General features: G+C 32.0%; 1 protein-coding gene across 6 annotated transcripts in view; it reads left to right on the forward strand.

The window, feature by feature from the left end:
• The window catches only part of LOC130897536 (arrestin domain-containing protein 4-like), a 38,067-nt gene extending 26,098 nt beyond the window's left edge, over positions 1–11,969 (forward strand). For 4 of the 6 annotated variants that reach the window (XM_057806452.1, XM_057806449.1, XM_057806450.1 and 1 more), the window contains 5 exons: positions 4,659–4,855; positions 7,697–7,879; positions 7,959–8,150; positions 11,499–11,655; positions 11,741–11,969. In XM_057806452.1, the coding sequence (XP_057662435.1) occupies positions 4,659–4,855; positions 7,697–7,879; positions 7,959–8,150; positions 11,499–11,655; positions 11,741–11,793 (782 nt within the window). In that variant the 3' untranslated portion in view covers positions 11,794–11,969. Of the gene's footprint in view, positions 1–120; positions 2,373–4,645; positions 4,856–7,696; positions 7,880–7,958; positions 8,151–11,498; positions 11,656–11,740 lie in introns of those variants that run through there. The other 2 variants (XM_057806453.1, XM_057806454.1) reach the window with 2 other exon arrangements.
• The last annotated feature ends 14,866 nt before the right edge of the window (positions 11,970–26,835 follow it).

The following is a 26,835-nucleotide window of genomic DNA, read 5'->3' on the forward strand; positions in this document are numbered from 1 at the left end:
AGGCAGAAAGAGATGGGGAAAGAGCTCAGTGATCTGGAAGAAAATAATACATGGTATGAAGTTCCTTGTCCATAGGGAAAAAAGGTGAAAAACAATAGTGAATTTAAAGCGAAGCTAGTGGCTCGTGGCTTCAACAAGAGAGTGATGAAAGTATATACGACATTTACCCTCCTGTAGATAATTTGGCGACATTCGGAATATTGTTATTGGTGGCAAATAATTGAGCAAATCAATTTATCAGATGGATAAGAAGTGTATGGAGAAATTGGGCAAGAAGTGTTCATGAAATAACCAGATTAAACAAAATATAATTCTGGAACAGTTTGTTTATTAAAAAAATCGATTTATGGACTAACGAAAAACGCAAAATTTGATTCAATGAAAAATTAAAATTTTGTTAGATCCGAAAATGATGTTTGTATTCCAAATGTATAGATTAAAACAAATTGTATGTATTGATTTTTGTGGATGAATTACTTATATTAGGGACAGATTCGTTAGAAATTGATAATCTTAAATAAATTTTTAATGCAAATATTTGCCTGAAAGATTTGGTTATCATATCTCAGTACTTTGGGATTGATGTGAAGCTATTTCAGGATGGAATGTATTTATTTAAGTCAAGAAAATTATTAAAAAAAAGTTTTGGAAAAGTATGGGATGCAAGATTGTAACTCTATATGTACACTGATTGGTTTAAATACAGATGATGATTCTAAGAATATTGTAGGTCATGGGAAATTGCAGAAAATGTGCAGGCAAATATTGGGGGCTCGATGTATGCAGTTCAAGGCTCAAGACCTAATATTTGTCAAAGTATGTGTTTACTAAGTAGATATCAAGCGAACAATAATTTTCACCAAGCTATAAAACGAATTTTGAGGTATATTAAAGGAACTCTAAACTTGAAGTTGAGTTTCAGAATTCATGAGAATATCAATGTCTTTTGTGGATATGTATACTCTGATTGGGGAGGTGATGCACAAGATAGAAAGTCAACTATTATGTATTCAAGTGTTTCAATCTCGTTGATAGAATCAGAGTATATTACTTTAAGTTTGGTAATTTGCCATGTTGGGAAAGGAAACTTTTGAAATATTTTTGTTTATAATATATATAAGATAATCGGAAATTAAGATAGCTTATAATCCGGAGAATAATAGAAGATTGAAATACATTGACATTTGTTTTTGTATTATAAAAGAAATGAAAATGGTATAATCAGTATTACGCATATTGGGAGTGTAAACCAACTTGCTAATATATTCACAAAACCACTGCACAAAATTAAAGTTGAAAAATTCAGAATTGGTATAGGATTAACTCTTCAATGATTTATTTTTAAATATGTTGAAATCATACTGAATAAATTACACGTGCAATTCAATAACCAAGTAATCTAAAATCTAATGATCCTTAGCAGGATCTTCACATTCAGTCCTTTACTACTAAACAATAGAATGGGCTGTAAGAAATTGGATCTTTTTCCATATTTAAGCTACTCTTACATCCAGCAATTTCAATGCTTTCAAATTTCAACAATTTATTATTGGATACATTTTTTAACAATTTTACATTATTAATATTTATGTCATGATTGTGACTGGTAGTATTTGAATGCATTGGATTTATATGATGATTTTTTGAATCTTATTATTATTTACGGCTAGTTTAGTAGAATTGTTGATGGGATCTACCTTGTTTTTGCAGAAAGATATCCTAATTGACCAAATGCAATTGGTGATATTGTAAGAAGATTGCTCAAAAACTGCTGTCAGATTGGCCAATTTAAGATGAACATTAATAAAACTAAAACACTAGTAGACAATGAAGATGTTCAGCCTCAACCCAAATTTATAAACTTTCCACTGGGCCCCACGCACATGGGGTGTAGATCCAAAGAAAAATGAAGAAAATTATTTGAAATAAAAAGTGGGAACAAACTATGTTTTTTGTGTGTTCATAGGCTCGCTTTGAGCCCGAGAGTAAGTTTACAACTAAAACTTTCCCCAGGACTATTAGAGTGGAAGGATAAGCGTGATGTCTTGATGCTTTCTACTAAGCATGTCGTTGAGACAGTAAGCATTAACAGACGATCAGGAAGGGTTGTATAACCTCAAGCCGTGGTCGAATGATACAAAGGTAAAGGATTGGAATAGAAAAATTGCTAATGAGTTGCTATTTGGTACAGCAATAGTGAATGCCCATATTATTTATAAGAGAATAACAAAAAAGAATATATCGATTACTGATTTTTGAATTAGTGTAGGCAAGGAATTACTGAAAAAAGAAACTACGGATGCTGTTGACCAAGAGACGCCAAAACAAAAAAAAACTATTGCCTAGTGAAGAAAGAAGGTCCAAGTCACAAGGTGAGAAGGGATTGAGTAGGGTGTTGTGAAAAAGAATCAAAAAAATATTATTGTGAAATCCAAAGTAAAAAAAGATTGTAACAACAATTTGTTATTATGTATTTATTTTGAAATAATTTTTTTTGTGATTTGTCTTTTTTTATTAACCCTTAAAAATAAAATTTACCAAAAATAGGTACAGGTAATGTGAAGATAGCACAAATTAACCGTTTTAATAAATATTATTTGAATTACGAGGATATATTGGAAAATTATTAGCCTACTATAGAACCGTACAAAATTACAATGTCAAAATATTTTATTACTCAACATTTTCTCCTCTTTATTGGATACATTTATTACAGCGAACCTGCAACGTCTCTAGATCTTTAATAACAATGTTTCTTCTTGCTCTGCAAACCGGACCTCCACAGCTTTAATTACCTCGTCGTTGGAATAAAATTTACGACCTTTTAAACTTTGTTTTAGTTGAAGAAAGAGACGGAGAGAAATCTGATTAATAAGAGGTGTGTGCACGAATTTTTTGCATGGCAACATAAGATTTGTGTGCAGGGGCGCTATCCTGCAAAAACAAAACACTTTTGAATAGCTTTCCACGTATGTTCTCTTTATTTTTTTCCCGCAGAGAGGTCAGTAATGTCAAATAGTAATCTATTGTTCTAATTGTTCTACCCTTATCCAAAAAAATCAATTATGATTACACCATGGCAGTCCCAAAAAACTGAAGCAATAACTTTTTCAGCAGATTTTTTCTTAGGTCTTGGAGAACAAGAGTGTGGCCACTCCATCGATTGTTGCTTTATTTCTGGATCGTAGAAATGTACCCAAGTCTCATCCATAGTAACTATTCGGCTAAAAAAATCTACATCGTTCGCAAATCGAGCACAGATCGAACGCGGTGCTTCTACCCTTGCACGCTTTTGGTCAACATTAAAACATTTGGCGATCCATTTTGCAGCAATTTTTCTCACGTCCAAATTGACTTAAACTATATGATAGACTCATTCGTATGAAATATTCAGTGCTTCAGATATCCGTTTTAGCCCAATTCTACGGTCTGATAAAATCATGTCATGAACTGCGTCGATATTTTCGGGGACTGACTCAGAAAACTGGCCTTCCCGATGGGTCATCATCTTCAATGGAGAATTTACCTCTTTTGAAGCTTGCAGTCCAACTTTTCAAGGTCATGAAATAAAATCACATTTAAATGCGGTCCCTTAGGCCGTGGAGGAAGTATAAAATATAAAGTACGTCGTGGGGTCCATAGGACTGCTCTGGTCTGTGGGGAAAGTTCAGTTGCGGGCCTATGGTCCGCACAGGTCCTCAACGTGTTAACAAAATTGATATTTTGGTTTATTCCGCGGCTTTTCCAAACGCCTCCATTACAGATTGTAAGAGAGATGTTACTATGTCAACGAGAACAATTAATCACATTTCAGAAAATCAAAAATTGAATACATTTTAATATAATTTGGTGCAACACTGTCAATTAGGTGATATTCCTAGAACGGATAATTCTGTGAATAGTGTGTAATGAAGATCTAAAGGAAAGAAAACTTAACTTGATAAAAAAGTTACATGGTATGATGAAGGAAAGTTCAACAAAAATAGATTATTTAATCGATATAATTCCCATTTTTGTGATTAACATCCACACGCTAGTAGAGAACGTTATTTACAAGATAGATGGAGTTTTAATGTTTTTGTGCAATGACAGATGATGAAATTTTTTTATTTTTATAACATATGATAATTACGATAGAAGATATGAGCACAGAGACTCATAAATGTTTGGAAGTAGATAGTGCTAATTTTAAAACTTTGTCCAATATAATATTTAACTATTTTTCTTTGTATGCTATTCAATTAAATTAATACAGAATACCTAGTCAACGTTTTCAATGATATTCAAAATTAATAATGCTTTTATACCTTTGATTAGTATTCAGTATTAATAAAATATCACATAATTACTAAGTTGGAATTTCTAGAATCGTTGGTGATATTCACTGTTTACAATACCACTACACCATCACTCACAATTACACTGTCAGACGGGTGTTTCGATGACCAATTTATCGTCTTCAGAGACTGATGGTTCTACTTAGTTTAGTTATTTCAGATACAACTGTACCCGCTATTATTTTTAATCACAGCTTGGCAACTCCCTTTTTATATTTTCTAGATTCATGCGAAAATTTCATTTTTTAGTATATTTTAAATATATCTAGTCTTTCAAAACAATCGTTTCACCTATTTTTTTCTATTAGTTTCAATTTTTAGGTGACATAAGACCTGGCCGATACGAATATGCATTTGCTTACGCTCTACCCACAGAAAACATTCCATCTTCATATACTCACGAATTTGGCTCTATTCTGTATCATATTGAAGCATTAGTCGATCGGCCATTCGCTTTCGATTATCGAAAAGATGTCACATTACATGTTGTCGTACCTGTTTCGTTAATACAGAACATGGTAAGTTTGAATTTGAAATTAATTTTTCAGAAAAGCGAGAACATCACGTTAAATCAGCTGAAAACTATAATTTCGCCAAGGTTTTATTGTTTTCAACCTGTCAGTTATTAGTAATACATTTGTACCAGTTTTGACAAAAATAAGATTAATTGAAAAATCTCCCTAATCGTTGGATTCTGTAGGCTGTCAAGGTATAGAAACTGAATAAAACAAAAAATGTGCGAGAAGCAGGAACAAATAAGTTTCACGAAAAAAATATGAACCGAATATTCAAAACATATAATGTAAGTAAAAACAAATGGAGAAAGAAAATATAAAAATTAAAATGATGCTAGTATGAGATTACCTGATTATTAGAAAAAGTAACAAAGATGAGAGATTATTGTAATTAGAATAATAGCAGACTCTCAACATGATAGCGATAGGTATTTCTTATGATACAAAAATTTAGATAAGTTTTGATAAGGACACAATTAAAAAGACTGAAAGAATTGGATAACACGAATTACATAGATATTAAATAATCCTTTAACTCGAAACAAAAGAAAAACAGATAAGTTCTCAGGAAAACGAGATAAGAGATAAGTATTCTATTACCAAATCTAAGAGATTTAGTAATGGAACGAGGAGAAACTACCAGCGAACAGCGAACAGCGAATAAATAATTAAAACGAACATTAAAGATATTCAGGCTACGCATAAATATAGTATACTAAGCAATTAAAATTATAAATAGAAGCCAAGATATAAAGAGAAGTAAAAAATTAGAAAAAAGGAGAAATCAGAGATTGGAGAAGTATAGGGAACATTATCACAGGAAGAGGAAAAAATAGAACAAAAACCTCAAGAGATATGTGCTCAGATACTAGGAATTTTAAAACAGGACAGAGGAATATTAGTTTGGTGGAGATGATGAAGTGAATTCTTCTTCGTCAGACAGGATAAAAGGGATAGTTAATTCCTTTAAATAACTTTAAAGTTATTTATTGAGCAATGGGTCTCGATTCACCATAGAATCATTCGAAAGGATATTTAAAAGTAATCCAAAATACGTTTTCACGATCTTGATCTCAATTTGTAAATATTTCTCTGGTCATGTTGTTATAATATAGTATATTCTTGCAGAATGATGCCATAGAGAATCGAAACCGGTCGTTTAATGGAGAACTTTAATCTTGATTAAACTCCTATTTTTCTCTTTTTAAGGGGATATTAGAACGGACAATCGACATATAATTACGAAACATTGGTATTAAATGGAAAAAAGAAAATCAGTGGATATATAATTCACAAGAATTTGGAAAAACAGATATTCACAAATTCATGGCTCAAGATCATATAACTGGAATAGACAATTGTATAACTCGTATCACATACTCTTTACGGGGCTTTGCTCAATATTATATGACTTGTACAACCAACTATTATTAACAAAGTAGAGAAGTGGGTTCTGGAACGGCAGTACGACATAAGAAAGGGGTGTCTTGGATGTCAACGACAACGAAAGTGACTTCATCTGTCATGTCATCTTTTCAAACAAGGAACAGTGTCACTGAAACACACCGAGAGATTTTAAGATTGATGACCATTTAGATACGAAACAACTGGAGAGTTAATGAGTAGGTTTAGTTGTTTTACTAATGCGAAAATTGATCTCGAATAGCGGGTAGTGATTATCAATTAACTAGTATTGTATTTCCAATTTCAATTAATGGATTGGACTGAACTGTCTAAACAGATTAGGAGTAGAAAAATTTTCTGTGGTACTCTCTTACAATTCAAAACGAATTACGGCGTTTCAATTCTTCTTATTACATTAAACTAACCAGTTATAAATGTCAAACGAGCAACATGAACAGTCGTTCCTGCAAATTCCAATAGAACGTGTCAAGAGGCTAGTGATGGATTGGAAATTCCTGTGATGATTTTCTGAACTGTTTCACGAAGACGCTCACGACTTTCTCATCTGCAGAATTTATAGGCTTTTAAGGCGCTAATACCATGATTTACATGGTTCTTCAAAGAATTGTTGCTTCATAAGAATGAAGATTTTCTGAACATCATCATCAGCGATGATGAAAAAAAATTCACACGATGATAGAAATGCACTTAGACTTGGATTAGAGACATGAATTTAATGTTTTTGCGCCATATCTTAGTGAAAAAATATGGGTGTGTTTTTTTATGAAGCAACTATACTCGTAACTGATATTCAAACTACTGACTCTTCGCTCAGTGAAGAAGATGAACCAGGAAACTGTGCGCCGCTTCACTTACATTACGAGTTACGTGATATGCTTTATCTCACTTCACCCAACCGTTGTTTGCGATGGTATTATTTTCCCAATCACCCGATCTGTCCCTGTAATTCCCAGTTTTGGCAGTTCATAAGAGATCATGTGTATGTACCTACAGCACTATCAAACCTTCCATAATAAAAAACGATTGAAGAAGATGTTACAAATATTACACAATATTTGCGAAGAGCTCATATATCGTCTTGGCCTGTGCCTTGTGACGAATTATACTTTCTACACTTGTAAGTTTCTTACAGCAGATGATTTTTATATTTACAGAAAAGGACCTTTTATTTTTTAACATTATTTGTATTTGGACAAAAAGTGATAATATATGGTGATCACTTAGCTGAATATACTACTCTACGCATATACTGGTTGTAAGTCCAAACGACTCAAACTTTGTGAATTAACTGTCCACAGTCTGCGAATGGGATAATTTTAATGTTGAAGTAGAATTGCTCATTCGTTTGATTTATCATTTATAATACTAAGTTCAATTTAATGAAGCAGTTTTGAAACACTCAATCCATATTCATTTTAGCTGCCATTAAAGTACCAAGAAGAAAAAAGAGTAGGTTGTTGTTGTTGTATTAGAGGTGTCATATCATTGGATATCATCCTAGAAAAAAATACCTATTTACTGGGAGAAACAGTGAGCTTCAAAATACATTTGGTTAATGAATCGGATATAGAAGTTGAAGGATTAAAAATAGAACTGACAAGGGTGAGTATATAATATTTTGAATAGCGATTCTTGTTTATTTTTTTGTCTTCTTGGTTTTATCATTTCATTTTGCCCTCAGAATGTGCAGTTCACAACTCATAAACCTTCAACACAGTATAAAGTTGAGAAGCATCCCATAGCCACTACCGAAAGGGGTGGTGTACGTTCTAAAGGCCAAAAAACTTATAACATCGACATGACCATTCCAGAAAATACTGTAACTTATAATTTCTCGAAATGCCTTCTATTTAAGGAGTGGTTTGCAGTAAATGTGAGTATACGTGTTAATTAGATAAAAAATATAAACTTGCAGGCTATTTTTGGGTATTGAATTCCTTTTGTAGCTTTAACAAGGAATCGTACATGTAAACAAATGTATCTTTACGAGACCTGTAATCATAAGATAAATAAAAACGTTAGGAAGTCGTAATGTGATGGCTACTTCAGTATGATAATATCTAGAGTGATAGGGAAAAATGTTATTTATGTTAATTTTGATAGAACAAATTTATGTATTGTTTATGTATATGATTGAGTTTTTTTCACTTTCTCAAAAGGATACATGAACCTAAAACATTCGTAGTCATGATTTTTTTTATTATTGATAACTAAGTAGAAAACACATGACGAACGAAGGTTTTCTGAAAAGAATCTAACAAAGAAATTAAGTATACATAATTATTTTTTATTTCCAACACAGTCTCCTTTAAAGTCTATACACTTAGTTTAGCATTGCCGAGATCTTTTCAGCCTTTTCAAATAATAGTCGTCGACTTTCTCCTCAAAATAGGCCTTGAAGAGTAGGAAACAGGAAAAGACGGTGGGGACCAGATCTAGTAAATACGGTGGGTGTTCAAGCAATTCGAAGTGCAATTTTACTTATGGTGGTCATCGAAGTGTGATAAGGTGCGTTGTCGTTATAAAAGCGACTTTCTTTGACTTCAATTGCGATCACTTTTTGAGGTCACCATCAATTGATTTTTAAGGTTTTTCACTCATATTAATTTCATTATCTTTATTTGTAGCTGTTATTTTTACAATGCCAGTTTCATTAAATTTCTTCACTGTGGACTTAGAAATTATGTCTTAACAATCGATCTCTTGGGATCTCCAAAATCAATAATTATCAATAAAGAAATTCTTTCCTGTTTACTTAGTGTCCACATGATTAATGATGTATTAATATCAAATATTCTGGAAGATCAAATGTGATAAAACAAATAAAAAAACTGTTTCAAACTTGATTTTGTTTTTCGAATATACGTTTTTACAATGACTAATCGGAAATAAATGTGATTTGGCACAAACCATATACTGCGATCAATACTTAGGACACTAATATAGTAGTCGGACTGAACGGAAGGTTTCTAGAAATTATTATATGAATCAGACAACACAATACAGAATGGCACCTTATAACTAACCAAAACATGAGACTCGAACCCTTCTGTAGTATCAGCTACAGAACAATAGAAAAAGCACTGGTACAGAAAGTAGGGGACTAAGACAGACTAAGACTTTTCTGGGAAACTGTAACGAGAGTAACCTAAATAAGAATAATCTACGAATACTATCAACAAATATCTGAAGACGCTAGGCTTAGCAGATAATGCGGCGTGCAGATTTTATTACACAGAGGGCGACACACTCTCTCGAAGTGTGAAACACTAAGGAACTCCAGAGCACTACAACTGGGAGCGCTTGAAATAGAAGACATAGGAAATAAGAATATAAGTACTGCCTGTTTAACTAGCAAATGCTATGTGGAGACATTATTATTATTTAAACATTAAATCGATGAATAAATAATACATGGAGTATTATGTTGAACGTGGTACCATATACTTGGATAAAATGAATACGAGGGTCTTGTGTATATTTTGAAATGCCACAACTATTTTAGAGTAAATAATGGTATATACAAGTTCTCATTGAAACACGAATTTGTCCAACATATGCGCGTGATGTTCAACTATGATTTTAAGGTCGGTTTAATTGAACAACAGAGTCTTAAATGATTGTAACGCATTTGGTGATTATAGTCACTCACAAGCAACTGGGTGATATCGCCTGATGATGAGGCATGTGCTGATAGATCCTATTCTTCAGTTACTGTTGGGAAAATTGATAGAGTTAAACGTACAAGGATGGTCCCAGAAGTTCCTAGCCCAACAAACAAAACATAAAAAATTTGATATATATTTATTTTTCTTCTTTAAGCTTCATACACTTTTCCCGGCGATGTTCAATAAGTTCGATAATCTTTTTATGATAAGAATCGTCAAGTTACGAGGTAGCTATTCAAACTCTAATTCATTAGTTTTGGCCAATGCAAAAAAGGGTGTGTGAGATGATGCATTGTATTGATGAAGCAACACTTTCTTATCAGCCAAATGCGGCCATTATTGCAAGATTTCTTGGCTCAAACGTTGAAATAAGTTTGCATAATGAAAATTATCTCTCACGCATCCCAAAAAACCAACGCCATGACCTTGCCTGCAGATGAAAGGGTGTTTGCCTTCTTTGGAGTCCATTTCAGTCCATTGTTTCTATTGTTATTTTGTTTCGGGTGTGAAATGGACCCACTTTTCATCTATGGTTATGAAACGGCTTTATTTCTGTGAAATATTGCCAAGCACTCGATGGAAACATCTTCACGGCGCTGTTTTTTTCCATTGTGAGCAAACGCGGCACTCATCTTGCCTACGTCTCCTAGCTCCCGCACTTTCAGTCGATGATAATCCAGTACCGCGTTGTGGATTTTATTCATCATATCTGGAGTCGTCAAATCAAATGGTCGGCCTTTGCGATACTGGTGTTCGCAGGTCGTAAGGTCTTGTTTAACCTGCTACCCAATATTTTATTGTTGATAACAAGGGAACAGTCTCATTCAAAGTGGAATCCAGTTCAGCTTTTATATTGGTTGTGCTAATGCCTTTAAAAGGAAGTATTTTTTTCATTTTTACAAATTCACTGAAAACGTTCACTATTGATGGCTACCAAACAAATACTAAACAACGTGGTGTCTTCAAATTTGCAACATATGTTGTATATAATGTGTACTTTCTAATACAGATGTATTTTTCAAGCCATCTCTGGGTCAGGTCAGATACTTCTGGGACCATCCTCGTATGATTAAATAATATTCACTTATGTAAATGAATTTTTACATGATCATCTTCAAGTGAATACAATTATAACTTTCATAATAGCGAATGTCAAGAAAGTTATGTAAGCAGTTTTCTTTCAGAGTGCAGGATTAGTGAAGACATTTAACTTGAGGGTCAACGTTTAGTTCCAAAGTATATTGTGTTTACTACGAACATCAATAAAATAATTTTCTTTAATTTCTTATTCTTATTTCTTAGACCTTTTGATATAATAATGCATCTAAATGTTCTTAATATTCTTCTGTTTAAAAATTATCAAAAAATAACTAATTTTAAAACAGAACAGACCTCGAATCAAGATTATTTAGATGCATTAAAATAATTTTCCTGAGAACATCTATAGTTTTCTTGTATCTCAGAACGTATAGTGCTATTTATTTCAATATTTTATTGGCCGATTCACTATACTGTTTCAACAATGTAATGTGATTGTTTATGTCTTTTTCCAGGTTACAGCAGCCTTGCCAGTATTTTATTCAAATTTTTTCCTTGAGGCAGCTATTGGAGTGGGTCACGTCATTTTGAGAACGTCAAACCAAATAGAATCTTCGACAGTTCAAACAGAACCACAAAATAACATTACTCCAATAGGACAAGCACCTCCAGGTATATCTTCATTTTAAACTGAGATGAAATATAACTCTCATATTCTTTTGGATATGCTTATGAACAAAATGAAATTATTTTTCAGATAATACCAAACAGCTTCCTCCATCATATGACGATGTAATAAAACGGCGTTAACTAGTGTTTTCGTAATTTATCAAATAACAATCATAAACTATTAGGAATAAAGACAAAATTTCCAGTAAAACAAAAGTCGAAGAAATGAAAGTACAGGAAGTGAAGTTACCATATATACTGTGAAAGTTCTTTTATTTTTTGTTTAAAATAGGTCTCAAATAAATTATTAATTCCAATATGTTCCTAGTTTAGAACCTTCAATTCCGAAAAAAGAGCGATTAGGACTATTTTTGTGAAAAAAAATAATTTCCATTATTTGCGGAGGGAGGGAATCTACCTATTTAGCATACAACATACAGCAGATGTCTGCTAATGGAGATGCTGCTCGCTTTAATTAAGTTGAGTTTTCATTGGATATGCTAGTCCAAAGTGATAATAATTTCCCACCTATTTATCTATTCCTAAAAGAAGCATCGGTGTACAGAAGGAACAAAATCTGCAGTGCACACAGTGCGAAATAACACGAGGAACGCTTTACAACGTCGACATTGTAGTCCAGTCTTTAACCTACAAGATTATACAGTCTTAACGCTGAATCGTGAGTGATGAATGATCAACAATATGCATTTGAATCGAATCAAATATACAGTGGAAATAAACTTTATGACTAATATTCTTAAGATCGGTATTTTTGCCACACTATGAAATTATTATTTTGTTATGTATTTTCTGAAAGTACAACTGATTGAAATCTACAAAAAATGTTTATTACTCTTTATCATTTATAATCCTATAAACATGTAAAAATTTTAAAGACTCAAGTACTGCTAGACAAGTAAAAACTACACTGGCGGTCAAAAGATTTTGTCCACCCTATAGTTTCTGTGACACATAATAAATAAAATCAATGCGATCAATTTTGATATTCATATTTTAAACAACATATATAGATAATGATGTAATAATAATACAATTACAGTCTGTAATTGTTACATATTAAACTTTTTGATTAATCGATGTAATCCCCTTGGTTTCTTTATTTTGGTGCACAATTTTGGTATTCTCTGTAATAATTTCGATAAATAAACATCGTCTGGTTCCATTCGTTCTTCAGGAAATTCCAGATTAGAAGTAGAATTAGGACACTGCTTTCTGACTTCCCTGTCCAATTTATCCCACAATATCTCATTTGGTTTGAGGTTAGGCGATTAAGATGTACAAACCATTGCTTTTAGCATATTATTTCTTCCCCATTCTTCCAAGTACTCTCCACTGCTTCGAGGATTACTTGGAATCGTTGACATACTGGAAGATAAATTTTCTGCCGGTCAGGCGCTGTCATCTTTAATATTTTTTATAGCCTTCAGATTTCAAAATTTTTACCAGGTCTCTAGTCGCCCTTTTTGCAAAACAACCCCAAACCATTATACATTCGTTCTTCATTTGTCCTACGCAGAATTACTCTACTCTTAGACAAAAAAGTCTCGAGCTTTGATTTTTAGTTTGTTTAGCCCTCTGCAACCTGTTAATTTTATTCTGACGTTCTAAAAGTTTCTCCACTGCTACCCTTTCAAAAAGCACTCAATGGCAGATCCCTAGATACATTAATCCGATTTGTTGTCTCTGGAACCGTGAGTCTTCGATCACGTTCACTTATCAATACAATACCGTTTATCTTCAACGCTTGAGGTTTTTCAAGACCGCCCTGAACGTTTTCTATTGTCAACGCTCCTGATATATGCATATCTTTTCATGTTGTAGCCCACGGTACGTCGAAGTATTATTATTTCGGATATAAGACTTGCAAATAGTACACGAGTTTCAACCGATTGTTCATAGGTTTTACACATTTTAAAACTTATAGTCTGAATTTGCGGGAAAACAATTCGTATACGAACTTCACAAAAAGATGTCTTAGCCCAAAAAGTATAAATCACATCACGTTCTTTCATCTGACAGGACTAACTTGAACTAAACTACAATCATAAACATCGAAGGAATAATTCACAGTCAAAGAATAATAAACAAATCAGTCAGTACTTGCAAGTTTCAACTTGTTGCATTCATCGACAAAATGCAAAGATAGGCGCATAAAGTGAACAAATAACGTATTTATTATTTTTTATTTTTGAGACACCGTTTCGACCTTCGCTTGACAATATGAAAGAGAAATTTGTTAAAGTACATTATTTTGAAAAATAATGAATGGATTATGGTGTGGGCGAAAACGTTTTACCGGTAGTGTATAAAAATATTGTCTGAGCTCTCCTCGTGTGTAATGTTTATTATTGGTTCAGTATAAGACAGTTATCTGAAAAGTTTCCTTCCCCATCTTGAAGATGTGAGAACTTGTCAATATAAGTTGAGAAAAATATTTGTGCATGCTTTGGGAAATTCTGATCAAAATTTCATTCATTTTCGATGCTTAGATGTCTTATGATAATCGTTTGAATCGTTGTGAATATTCTGCTGAAAATTGAAAACAATTAGAATCAAGATTTCATTAAATAGTTGTTTTTGGAAACGAATACGGCTACCCAAATATCAAAGAGGAGTTAGATACTATGTAGAGGGAATTAGACCAATATTGAAAACTGTAAAAGTTTGGGCCGCTGAACTCGAAGATGGTTGTATGTACGGCCAAAATTATTACAAACAACGATATCATCGAAAAAGTTCACCAAATAATAATGGAAGAACGACCGTCGGAATAAGACTGAAGATAAAGAAAAGGCTATCCATATATCTAGAAAACCCATTCGCCATAAACCGACTGAAAAATTTTGCTCACTCAGGTACAAAAGCGCATTCGAATGAACATTTCCCACACTAGATGAAACTTTACAGCACCATTATACCCCTTGGTCGAATAACAAAAGATGGACCTAGCATCGATTAAGCCAACTTAACGACAGTTTGTTATTGTTTTCTCACAACCAAAACCATTATTCGAACGTACTATGAGAAAGGTAAATATAAATATTAAGGTAGTTTTGAAAATAATAATTTCAGTAGTTTATTTATCATAGAGCATTAAGAAAATTGTAATGAAATGTAGAAACACATATTTAGAAATTATAAGGATAAAACAAAATAAGAACACAATTAATTCTAAAAGTGACATCAATAACCTAAGTCATATAATTCATAAGTTTTTCCCTGTCCATTCAATCTGTCTTCTTATGGCCATTTCATCCAAAATTAAATTGCATACAATTTCTTTATCACAAAATTCTTTTGCTTTTGATTTTAGACCATTTAAAGCTTATTTGCTCCATCCTGGTGAACACACCACAGTTTGATACCAATTTGAAATGGTAATAACGTGTAGTTATGATTTATGGTATGTGTTTCTTACACAATTATATGCACTTGGTGAATAGAAACTTAAGGTTACAGAAAACACTTCAACTCTGGAGAATACTTCTCTTTACTTGCTTTACCTACTTTTAGCATTCTTTTAAAAATTTCATTAGCGCTGCTTGGAATGGAAGCCTAAAAATAAAAAGTTTGGCTGTATAAATTTTATAAGATTAACTTTTATTTGAGAATAGAAGGAAGCTCTCAATCAAAATTCATCAAACATCAAATAAGTGGTTGCTTTAAATGAAGCTCAATAGTTATTAAAATACATTTCTTTATAAACTGTTTATGGACAATTTATGAGAAAATTTGAGAACTTATCAACAAAGTTGTTTCGGTATTTTCACTAATTAAAGATTTTTCTTTTAGAACAGATAACAGAGATTTGAAGAATATAATTTGGATCCTAGTCTTCGAACAGATTGATGGAGTCGCTTAATCTTTTTTCTTTAAAATGCCAATTTTTCAGAATCTTCATATTTTTTTGGCCTTATTCGGTCAAAAAAACTGTTAAGATTTCTTGCAAATTTTCTTTTCCTGAAGTGAAAAAACAATACCAGTAACATTATTAGAACGTTCTAATTATTGGTCACTTTTAGAAGCACTTAAAGTGTCAGATGAGTGTAATAAATCAATTCCTAAGCATTATAAACATTTTTCCAACAGACAATAAATACCTTTCAGATGCTGAATCTAAACACTGCCAAGAAGTACCCTGTTTAATATCCAAATAACTTTTTGCCTGAAAACAATATTTTTTATAAATAAGCTAATTCTCTTATCAATTATTCAAATTGATACCGTTTACTGGAAAATATTTCATTATCTGTACTGCTATCTGATTGAAAGTATGGTAAAAGTATCACATTCTTTTTGAAAAAAAATTTACCGCACACAAATACGGGTACATAGCGATGTTACCCAGCTTATATTTAGTCATTAGCTTTTTGACCAAAATTATTTTCTTTGTTATGAAAATATTTTTGTTTAGATCAATTGTGGAAAATCTTGCTCATTCACCAAATTTAGTGAGGACTAGAGCCAGATTTTGTTGATTTTTAATAATATTACGATTTAAGAATAAATATTTGTAAAACATAACATGCATTCCGATAATAAACATTAATTGCAAAATTTGATAACATACTGTAAGTTGGTTTCATTTAGTTCAAACATGCTAGGTCCATATTTTTGATTAGTCCAAGTTATATCCCATTATACTGTCGAAAAAATAGAATAGAACAATAGAAGAAGGAAATACGATAATAGTTCAATATTGTGTTAATTTGCTGACACATTTTGAAAAAGAAATTAAGAGAAAAACATCTCATTTATAGAAAAAAAAATTTTTTTTATACCAAGACATTCTCTAAATTCATCTGATCTGGCTCCCGCTTCAAACATGAAATGAAACGGTGCTAACGTTTACACTATTTCTCAGTAATGCTTTAATTGTGCAATTTCTCCTGATAGATTCCATTTGATTTGTGTGAAATTTACTACGAAAAGTGGACATATGTGATATCTTCGTATTCCAAATTCCCGAAATATGGTGAGAATAGCTTAACAAAATTTAGGTGTCAAGTGAAGCGGCTGAAACAAAGCTTGTATCATCTGGTGGTCTATTTAAATAGTACAGGTAACAATAGGTAACAAACATCTTCAGTGCTCATGAATAGTGCCTACCCATTGATTGATTCAATAATAATCTCAAAGCAGTCTTGCTTCACGCTGAAAATACATTTGCATGTTTTCCTATACACTTGGTGTATATGGATAAGAACTATCATGATTCAGCCACTATTTTCAATAACATTGAGAAAGGAAACTATTAAACGGTTTATGGGGACTCCAATATAATTACCATTTATTAGGGGTAGCTAGCAGGTTACGATAAAATACAAAGTATTAATATTTGCTTGTAATATAATTGAGCCGTAGAGCCATGAAATAATACAAGTTTATTTTCAAATCTGCGGCTCATGTTTGAGAAATCACGTCAACAAAATAGAAATTCCCGAAGCTACCTGAAGCTAATTTGAACAATCTCAGAAGCTCCAATATAAGAAAACTTTTTCTGAAATCCTTTTTATAAAAAATACGAATGAAAAGGAAACTCTTTTAAGAATGTAGTGTTTTAAGGAACTTCTAAGTATTTTCACTACTAAATTTTGTATAGTTCATTCATGATATGAGTTTTAAATTTGATGTTTTATTTTGTGAGTGAAAATGAAAACATTTGAGGAATGAGCGGTGCGAATTGAATAATGTGATATCTAACAAAAATATCGTACAATGATTTTTGTATAACTGCCCTCTTTTGATAATAAAATAAGTGAATTTGGAATAACACAACTTCAAAATTCATTTTAATATCCAAATAATCTCAACATTGTGATAAAATAATATATTATTCACGAGTATATAATGAAGGTTATTATTCACGATGTAAAATTCACTATAAATCATTGATTAGAATACCATACTGCATCCACGACTACTTACTGAATATTCTTGTACAAGTTTTTTTGTAGGAAAATTTTGTTATATTATTAGAAACACTATTATTTTATTCTAACAAATTTTTTATACAATATATTATTCTTTATTCTTTATTTAATCGCAGTACATAGTTATTGAAAATTATAAATTGAATATATATATATATATATATATATATATATATATATATATATATATATATATATATATAAACACAAAATTCTATGTTTTAGTTTAGAAATATTAGACATCTAATGTTACGAGAGGATTATATTTATATATTAATAATCCCTTTTGTCTGTTAAAAATTCATATACCATTTAATATGCTTTTCTTGACTTTTTCGAAAATAAATTTAATGAGACAACTTTCCTAATTTCTGGTTAGGTTAGGTTCTAGTTGGTTTTTTTAACATAATTTGAAAAAAAAAATCATATAACACTGAGAAATCTTAACAAACAATAATATTGACAGGTTTCAAAAGATACTTCTCCTAGAGTGTTCAAACTCCGTAAGTCCCAGTCTAGGAAAATTTAATTTTATAATTTATTTTTATATGTACAGATCTAGTCAAGTAAGATATCTGAAAACACTAACAGAAGAAATAAAAATAAACGAAGGAGTCAAAGAAGGCGACTCGATCTCTCCAACGCTCTTTAATACGATTTTAGAGAACGTAATGGGGTAGGCAAAATTAAATAATAAAAATATTATAGCAAACCAAATACAAGCAGTAGCATATGCAGACGATATAATAAGTCAATTAGCGAATTGGGAAAAGAAGCAGGAAGAAGATCTGAAGATAATCGAGAGAAAAATACTAAGAACTATACTCGGACCACGTATTACAAGAGGTGGAGAGAGAAAAATAAAGAATTAGAAGAAGAATTGGGAGGAGAAAATATAATAAGGTGTGTAAAAATAGAAAGACTAAATTGGGCAGGAGACATCGTGAGAAGGAAACCTACAGAAATGGTATCTGTCTCTTTGGCCAAGAGACAGAGGCAGACCAAGAAATACCTGAAGAAACCAAATTGAAGGACATACTCGAATCCTAGGATTAGTAGACTGGAAAGTCAAATCCAAAAACAAAAAAGAATGGAGAAAGATGACAAACGATGCTAGAACCAAAAAAAAATTATAACAAAAGAACAAGGGGAGTAATCCATCCCAATAAAGGGATATGTATGCGCCCCAAGCGCTAGACATAATCCAAGAGATTAAACGTCAAGATGATGATGAAGGTCGAACAAGCAGACGGGGTAAATTATACAACAGTCGTGGATAAATGACACGCTTAAAGTATCACTTTTAATACCAAAAAAAAATTTTTCTTTAAATCGTGTCAAAATTCTATATTCATTAGATTCATTAAGTTTCTTGCCACTCTGTTTTTATCATTTTTTATCGACACCTCTAGTTTAACTAGATCTCTAGATTTGTTTTTATTTTTAGTACACACATGAGAAGAGTTTTCTTTATTCATTATATATTAGGTATGGTAAAAATAAATATTAACACATAATTGTAAAATATTTATTCAGAACCAAATTGAAATTGGAGAAATATATATATGTGATAATTCTCAATAATATAGTTTATTATTATACATCACTTCCGGAGAAATGCAGTGTGTTATTGATGATTTGGTTTCAGATAACAAATGTTGGTTAGTTAAACTCTGAGAAAAGCACCTCGCTAATATACCACAACAACTTAATTTACCGGTTCTTGCCAACACAAAACAATTCACAAGTGCACCACAAATAAATTTCATAACAACGAACAAAACGAAACCAGACATTAAATAATTTACCAAATTAGGATGATTAAAAAAATAACTTTCGTGAAAATAATTGCTCGAACTATTTAAATGCGATACTAATGATTCATTTAAAAGAAATGGTACATCAAGTATGTCGTCAAAAATCAATACGTTGTCGCGTTGTGTTCTCCACACGTTATGATTACATATAAACTGTTGTTTCACCAAATTCAACATAACCAATTCATTATTGATATTAACCTGTATAATTTTGATTGAAGAATTGTCTAACGGAGTCCAAAAGGAAACATCTCCCGAATATATTGTCTGGAATGCCGTTTTGTTACAAATCTCATCGTAGTCCCAATACGCAAACGCATCTAGATTAGTATCAAAACACGCCTTCTGGGAATATTCGCAGAATATACCAGTGGGTAATAAAAGTTTATCTTCTAACAAAAATAGTTTTGCACTACTATTATAGATCGATTTAAATTTCCTATCGTAATCCCAAATACTTGTGTAGAATGGAGGTAGCACTGTTGAGTTTCTATTTAAAAATATACCTGTTGTTCTATTTCCATATAAATCACACTTTTCATTAGTGAGATAACAAATGAAGTTAATAGTTATATTCACATACGGTTCACTTGAAACAATTGTACATTTTTTCACTGAAAAGTTTTCTGTGGAACAGATCTCGGTTCGCACGATACTAACAAAAGTTGAAAGTAACCAGATACTCTTCATTTTGGCTGGCTAATCGCAATTATGTACTGAATTATTCTGAACGAAATCCTTGCATAATACTGTGAAAAATATCAAATTATCGCTTGTAAAATGAGTTTCCGATGTAGATAATGCAAGTTTTTTTATTCGTTCTTTTTTATTCTGGAATATAATGTTTATAACAGTTTTAGAAGCGTGGGAAGATCCAATCTAGGAAATAATATTGTGAAACAAACGAAGTGTTGCTATTAAATAACAAGACTGACACTGTAAAATATTTTATTTTGAATTTATATATTTTTTCATCATCACCACCTTCAATATATACCTCTCTCTACAACGCTCCATACGAATATTAAATGTTTGAAATACTTCGGGAACTTTTCTTGTCAGTTATTTCAGAGCGCGTACCCATTCCTGGGTACCGACCTCTAAAATATTATTTTCTTCAATGTGAATTTATCGTTCTTCCAATATCAATTGCAGATTATAAAAACCCTTGCCGACAATTTTGTTTGATCTACCATAGGCGTACTTCATGTCATAATTTATTATTTTCATAAAAACTTTTGAAAATATGTATATCTTACGCGAGAAAGTATTAGCTGAAAGGCAATCATTATTATACCTCGTTAACATGCTACATCTGAATATTAAATTATAAAACGTGAATAAACGAGTGAAATGTACTTGCCTGTAAGGGAGTTTGGTTTGAACAGGGTACCGGAACTGAACTGAGCCTTTGGTGCACCCCATTCTTTTTTTTTAAGAATGAAATTTTAAAGCATCTTCATAAATAATAATGGTACTCAGAATCATCTCAACTAGAGTCATCGTTTGATTGAGTTATGATGGGTTGTAAAGAGGGTGATACCACATACTTATCTCCTTTGATAACATGTTCTACACAGTTTTTCCAAAGCTCTTGACAGTTTGCTGCTAGAAGTTTTTTCACGAGTTCTACAACCTCGTTTCTAAGTTCTGGAGACTGATTACATTTTCGTAATTCTGATTTTACGTTTGCCCATACCCTATACCCCATACTCTATAGGGTTAAATAAATATTTTTTTCATACATAAATGCTAAAATTTGAGCATTGTTACTACTATTATTTGGTATCTTGAGGAGTTGCGCGAGTGGTAGGATGCGTTTTCCATAACGATTACTGACTGTGGTGGAATGTTAGGTAAAAGCTGTTCATTGAACAACTCTTCCAATTATTCTGATGTCATATCTTCATGATAATCATCTGCACAGTTTTTAATTTTTCTATCAGATATTAATAATTATAATACGTTTCCCTTTAGAGCATGGCCCATTCAAACATCAATTTTTACTATTGATGTTTGAATGGGCTACCGAAATTTACTACATCGTGACTGTCAAACTATGTTTCATCTAGATAAATTATGTGTCTATTAGAACTTCGGGAGTCTTTTATCTGAATCAAATAATCTTTTCATCGAACTATCCTTGACGATTCGGTTATCTCCACTCGTTTATTCAGTATTTAAAACCACATGCTGACAAAAATTAATGCAATGTTTCTAAACTGGTACAATTGTATTCTGGATAGTCTGCTACCTGTTGCTGTATTACTTCTAATCTCGCAGCCCTGTTCTCCTTAGATAAACTATATAAATTGTCCTTACATGTTTTTCGGTTCTGTGAATGATCCACACCAACCCCTTTCGTGACTACTCGATAAAACTCGATAAATAAAAAATTTATTTACTCTAGGTAATGCAGAAATTCTTATTATGATTGCATTATAAGATTTCTGAATATTTTCCTTTTTTAAATATTCGAATATATTTAAAATAACTTACTGTGTTTGTATATCTAAATACTTATTATTAAATTCATACCTGTCTTTTGTTCACTACACTTTGCAATTTTATTGTCTTCATTCGCCCATGGTCTAAAGAATCTCACCAACCACATCACTGCTTATCTCTGACTGTTTAGTAGAAATATTTCGAAATTGTGTAGATACATACATTTATGTTTATGATTCGATGTTTTCATTGGTAAACAGTGGAGATGATGAGTTGACGTGGACTGACGGTTTGTTAGATGTTTATCGAATTTTATTTTATATATGAATGCCGTGCGTATTTATGAAATATTGATCGTTCCTCGCATAACTGTTTTTTTTGCAATTGATATTAGAAGAAATCCCACTGCGCAAAATAGCGAGTCATGCGTGTGGATTACCAGATGGATCGCAAAATAGGTGGCTTATGAGTTGAATGCTAAACTTGCCAGGATTGGCCCTTTTGTTCATATCAAAGACTAGTTAATTTTGCAATGGAGATGGGACTCTTTATTGCCAGCACGAAGTTTGAATACAAAGAAATTCACAAAGGAACATGGTTAGCTCCAAACGGAAACTATTCCAATCAAATCGATGATTTCGTAATAGAAAGGCTATCAATGGAAAGAGTTGAAAATGTAAGAACCTACAGAGGAGCAGATGCTGACAGCGACCATTTTTTAGTGACGCAAAAATAGCACTAAATATTGAACAAATAAAGAAATTCAGGCGAAAAAAAAAGACTACAGGTAGAAAGGCTCATTAATAATAAGATATTAATGACGAATGGAAACATATAGAGAAAACTATAAAAAAGGCGACAAGTAAAAAAATACAACAGAAAATAAAACAGGGAGAAAGGACCAATGGTTTTGATGCTTAATGTAGAGAAGAAATAGAAAAGAGAGAACGAACCAAACAGAAAATGTTACAGATAAAGGTAAAAAACGGTGTGAAGAGCAAAGAAGTATAACGAAGAACACGTCTTGAGCAAAGAAACGGAAAGGAATGGAAAGCGGGATTAAGCGCATAGAGAAAAACTAGAATACAACAAAGAAAAATCTGAGCCGAGGACCATGTATGATGATAATGGATGAGACCGAAATGATCTAAAGATGGGAAGAGCACTTTAAAGAAATACTATAAGCAAAAAAGGATAGTGAATAATGGGAGGAGCTCACAACTCAAATTGGAATAAGAATGAAAATATATTAGTACCATTGAGAGAGGAAATACTAGACATGATAATAATAGTACCAATTCACAAAAAAATGAATGGAATGGGACTAGATATAGCCTACAAAATAATGGCTAAAGCCATAGATAGAAGTTTGAGAATTTATGGAGAGAACTTGATCAGAGCCAACCAATGCGGGTTCAGATCTGGAAGATCGGTCACATACCATATTTTAACTCTGAGGCAAATTCAAAGAATAAGGTAGGAATATGATCTGCCAATTTACTCAGTTTTCATAGATTTCTAAAAAGCTTACGATACTTTGAACACAATTATTTGTTATGTTTCCAGAACAACACATGTTTAAAACAGGGATATTCGCAATCTACTACTCTGTTCAATTTAGTATTAGACTGTATGGTACGTAAAATTGGTTTGAAGAGAACAGGAACACTAAAAATATGGACAACGCAACTACTGGCCTAAGCAGACGATGTAGTAATCCTTTTAACATCGGAAATTGAGTTTAAGGTAATTTGTAGAGCTTTCATAAAAACGGAAAAGACAGTGAATCTTCTAGTCAACGAAGAAAAATCGTAATTCATGATAATGACAACACCACAATATAGAAGAGCAATGACAATTTTTTCAATACCACTGAATGAATAAAAAGTAATGACCTTAGAACAAGTTCAAAGTTGTGTAATGAAGAGAAGTGGACAATTGGGATCTCTGGATGCGATAAAAAGTTTCAAAAAAATAACAAGACTAACAGTGAGATATGGAAGCGAAACGGGGATTCTTAACAAAGCAGATATATGGGAAAGGAAAATACTCAGGAGGATACTTGGGGGTAAAATGGACGGAGAATTATGACTGGGAAGAACAAATAATGAAATACGGAATTTATTTGGAGAAGTAGAGCTAAGTAAAATAAAAATATCCAAAAGAATAGAGTGGCTGGGTCACGTGTAGAGAATGCCATATTTCAGATTTTCCACCTAAAATTTATCAATAATTCGTTGCTTCGCTGTTACACTCGAAATTACTCGGGTGGAACAGGAAAAATCAGAGTTTCTGTGTTTGTTTAAGATAAAATCTTTACACCCCTCGGTCGAGGACTTTGTTACAATGTTACAATTAAGAGACCAAACTATTTTTTGGTACTTGCAGCCGAATTTCACGATAGGACAAAAAACAAAATAGTTGAATAAAAGCACCCTGATGTTTATGTATAAATACAATTTATCTTTGTCGGAATTATTTGTCCCTTCAAACGTTCCACTTATTCTCTCCCCAAGCATATTAGTCTATTCTATCCTTACTGGTACATGGTAGTGCATAAGATACAAGGCCAATTCCAGCAGGAGTCTAGCGCCAGCTAATTTTTTATGTATTTCTTAAAATAAACCAGTTATTAAAAAATCAAAATACCCAAGTCCCATATCTTCTATAGCATAGATTAAGAAATCTCTCTACACACATTCCTAACCAAACCAAAATTCGTGGCATAGCAATATGTACGTTTTTAACTCAAAAATTATCTCGGCAAAGTTAAAAGGATTGCGGCATTTTTTTCTGACTTCGCTAAACATAAGAGGTGAAATGAGGGAAACTACGCTCATTTCATTTCAATTTAACATATAATAATACGAGTAACAATGGAAATCAGTGGGAGGAAAAAATATTGAAAATGTGTTTTAATCAATTCTTTCTCTAAATAAGAACTGTTAGTTATAATTATGGAAAGTGTGAAAAAAGTTATTCCTGATTGCCTCGATGAAAGGTTTTACTAGAGACACGAAAGCAAAAATAGGAGCTAAATCATATTCAGTTCACATCTTGCATATCATCCTAAAAATATATGATATGATAAGCCAGAATTATGTGCCAAAGCCATTCAAAAGCAGAGGAGATAAAAACTCTTCGTTTCTTGCATTTAGTTTATAATGTAATGAGTACATTTGATACATTAATGAGTCTCAGGGAAATGATATTGCTTTAACATAAATGTATGAGTCAGTATGCCTCTTCCACTCTAGATCAACTCAAAGACAAAGGGATTGTTTTTTCGGCTAACAGACGAAACAGACTTCGAATAAATTGGCTGAATTTGAAAAAACCAAAGCCATCGAATACTTCAATAATTTTTACTCAAATTGTCAAATGTATATAGAGAAACGTTATAATTTTTCAAATGAAAAAATTTTTGGCTAAACTGGAATTCTTAAACTTAAAAAATGGAGTCAGTTTTGAAATGGTTGTGAAGACTTTATTAAACTTAACAAGCGATGTTTCAGGGGATAACTTATACGAAGAATTCAACAAAGCAGCTCTTTTAACAGTTTCCAAAAAATGATACAAATAATATATTCAAACTAGTTTCCTTCATATTAAGTGTCCCAACTTTAAATTGCTTTCAAAAACGCGTTTTTTCCCAAAACAAGTACTCATTCAATTCAATCTGGAGATATCCTGTGCAGAGTTCTTCAACTATATACGATCCATATGTATGGAATAAATTCAATTTTAGCTTTATTATGTACTATGTGAGGCTCAAAATCAATATCATAAAAAGTGAATGTTTGGATTAGTATCATTAATAAGTGGTCATTTTGAACATTTCATTTAATTGAAAAGTACATGAAAAATACATTCTAAATATTATGCGACATCATTATTATCACGTAAAGTTTTGTGATAGGAACATTATAAAAATTTTACATCTTAAAAATTAATTTTCTTGATTATGATTGCACCAGATTTAAAACACTTCATATTGTTAAACCGAGGACTACAATCCCTTTCGAAAATCGACCTGTTTCAAGTTTTTTTCACAATGTTCATAATAACGCTAAAATTGAATTTATTCCATACATATGGATCGCATTGTATAAACTTTAAAAGAAGTCGAATTTTCAAAGAAATATAATCATTAAAATATGTTTTACCTAACCTACCTAACCTAACCTAACCTAACCTAATCAATCATTGAAACTTAGTCTTAAACTCAGATAAAAACTAGAGTAATAAAAAGCCACTAATTGTAGGCATTTTTTTGTCCCACTTTCGACGAAAGAGTCCCGCTTTTTCACTCAAAACGTTTCTGACTACCGTTGATCAATAAAAAAATCTGGCAACGATGACTCATAATGTGAATAATCAAATTATAAATGGATAGGTATATACAATACCTGTTAAAAAACATATAACCTCATACTTCTCCTTTTTAATAAGTTCTAGATTTTTCAAAGGCTATTAGCTCAAGCAGTGAGTTTCAAGATAAATTTCGTTTTTTTTCAAGCGTATAATAATATCTATATTATTTTCGGCAACACAGATCGTAGAAAGAACCTATTATTTTTCTAGTAAAATAATGAACGCTCATTATTGTACTAGTAACAAAATAATGAGAAACGATAGGAACGTCTTATTATGGGTGTTGTAACCAAATAGGCAGGAACTGTCATTTAATTTTTATCTAATTTGAAATTAGTCAGTTTTGAAAAGTGTATTGTAAAAATGTCTCAAGAAGGATTTCAATGTACACCTCCCTAATAGTATATGTCACTCCAAGCATAAGACCCTTTATATGTTTCGCCCAGTTTACACAGCCTCGGCAGTCCAAGAATCTGGGCTAAGCAATAATGACAGCCTTCTACTCCTAGTAACATCATATACTATTTAATAAGGAAATAATTTCGATTAACTTTCCGTAGCTAACACGGCGTCTGAGAAACCGACGCCCA

The sequence above is a fragment of the Diorhabda carinulata genome, chromosome 8 (assembly GCF_026250575.1).
Source record: "Diorhabda carinulata isolate Delta chromosome 8, icDioCari1.1, whole genome shotgun sequence".
NCBI lineage: Eukaryota > Metazoa > Arthropoda > Insecta > Coleoptera > Chrysomelidae > Diorhabda > Diorhabda carinulata.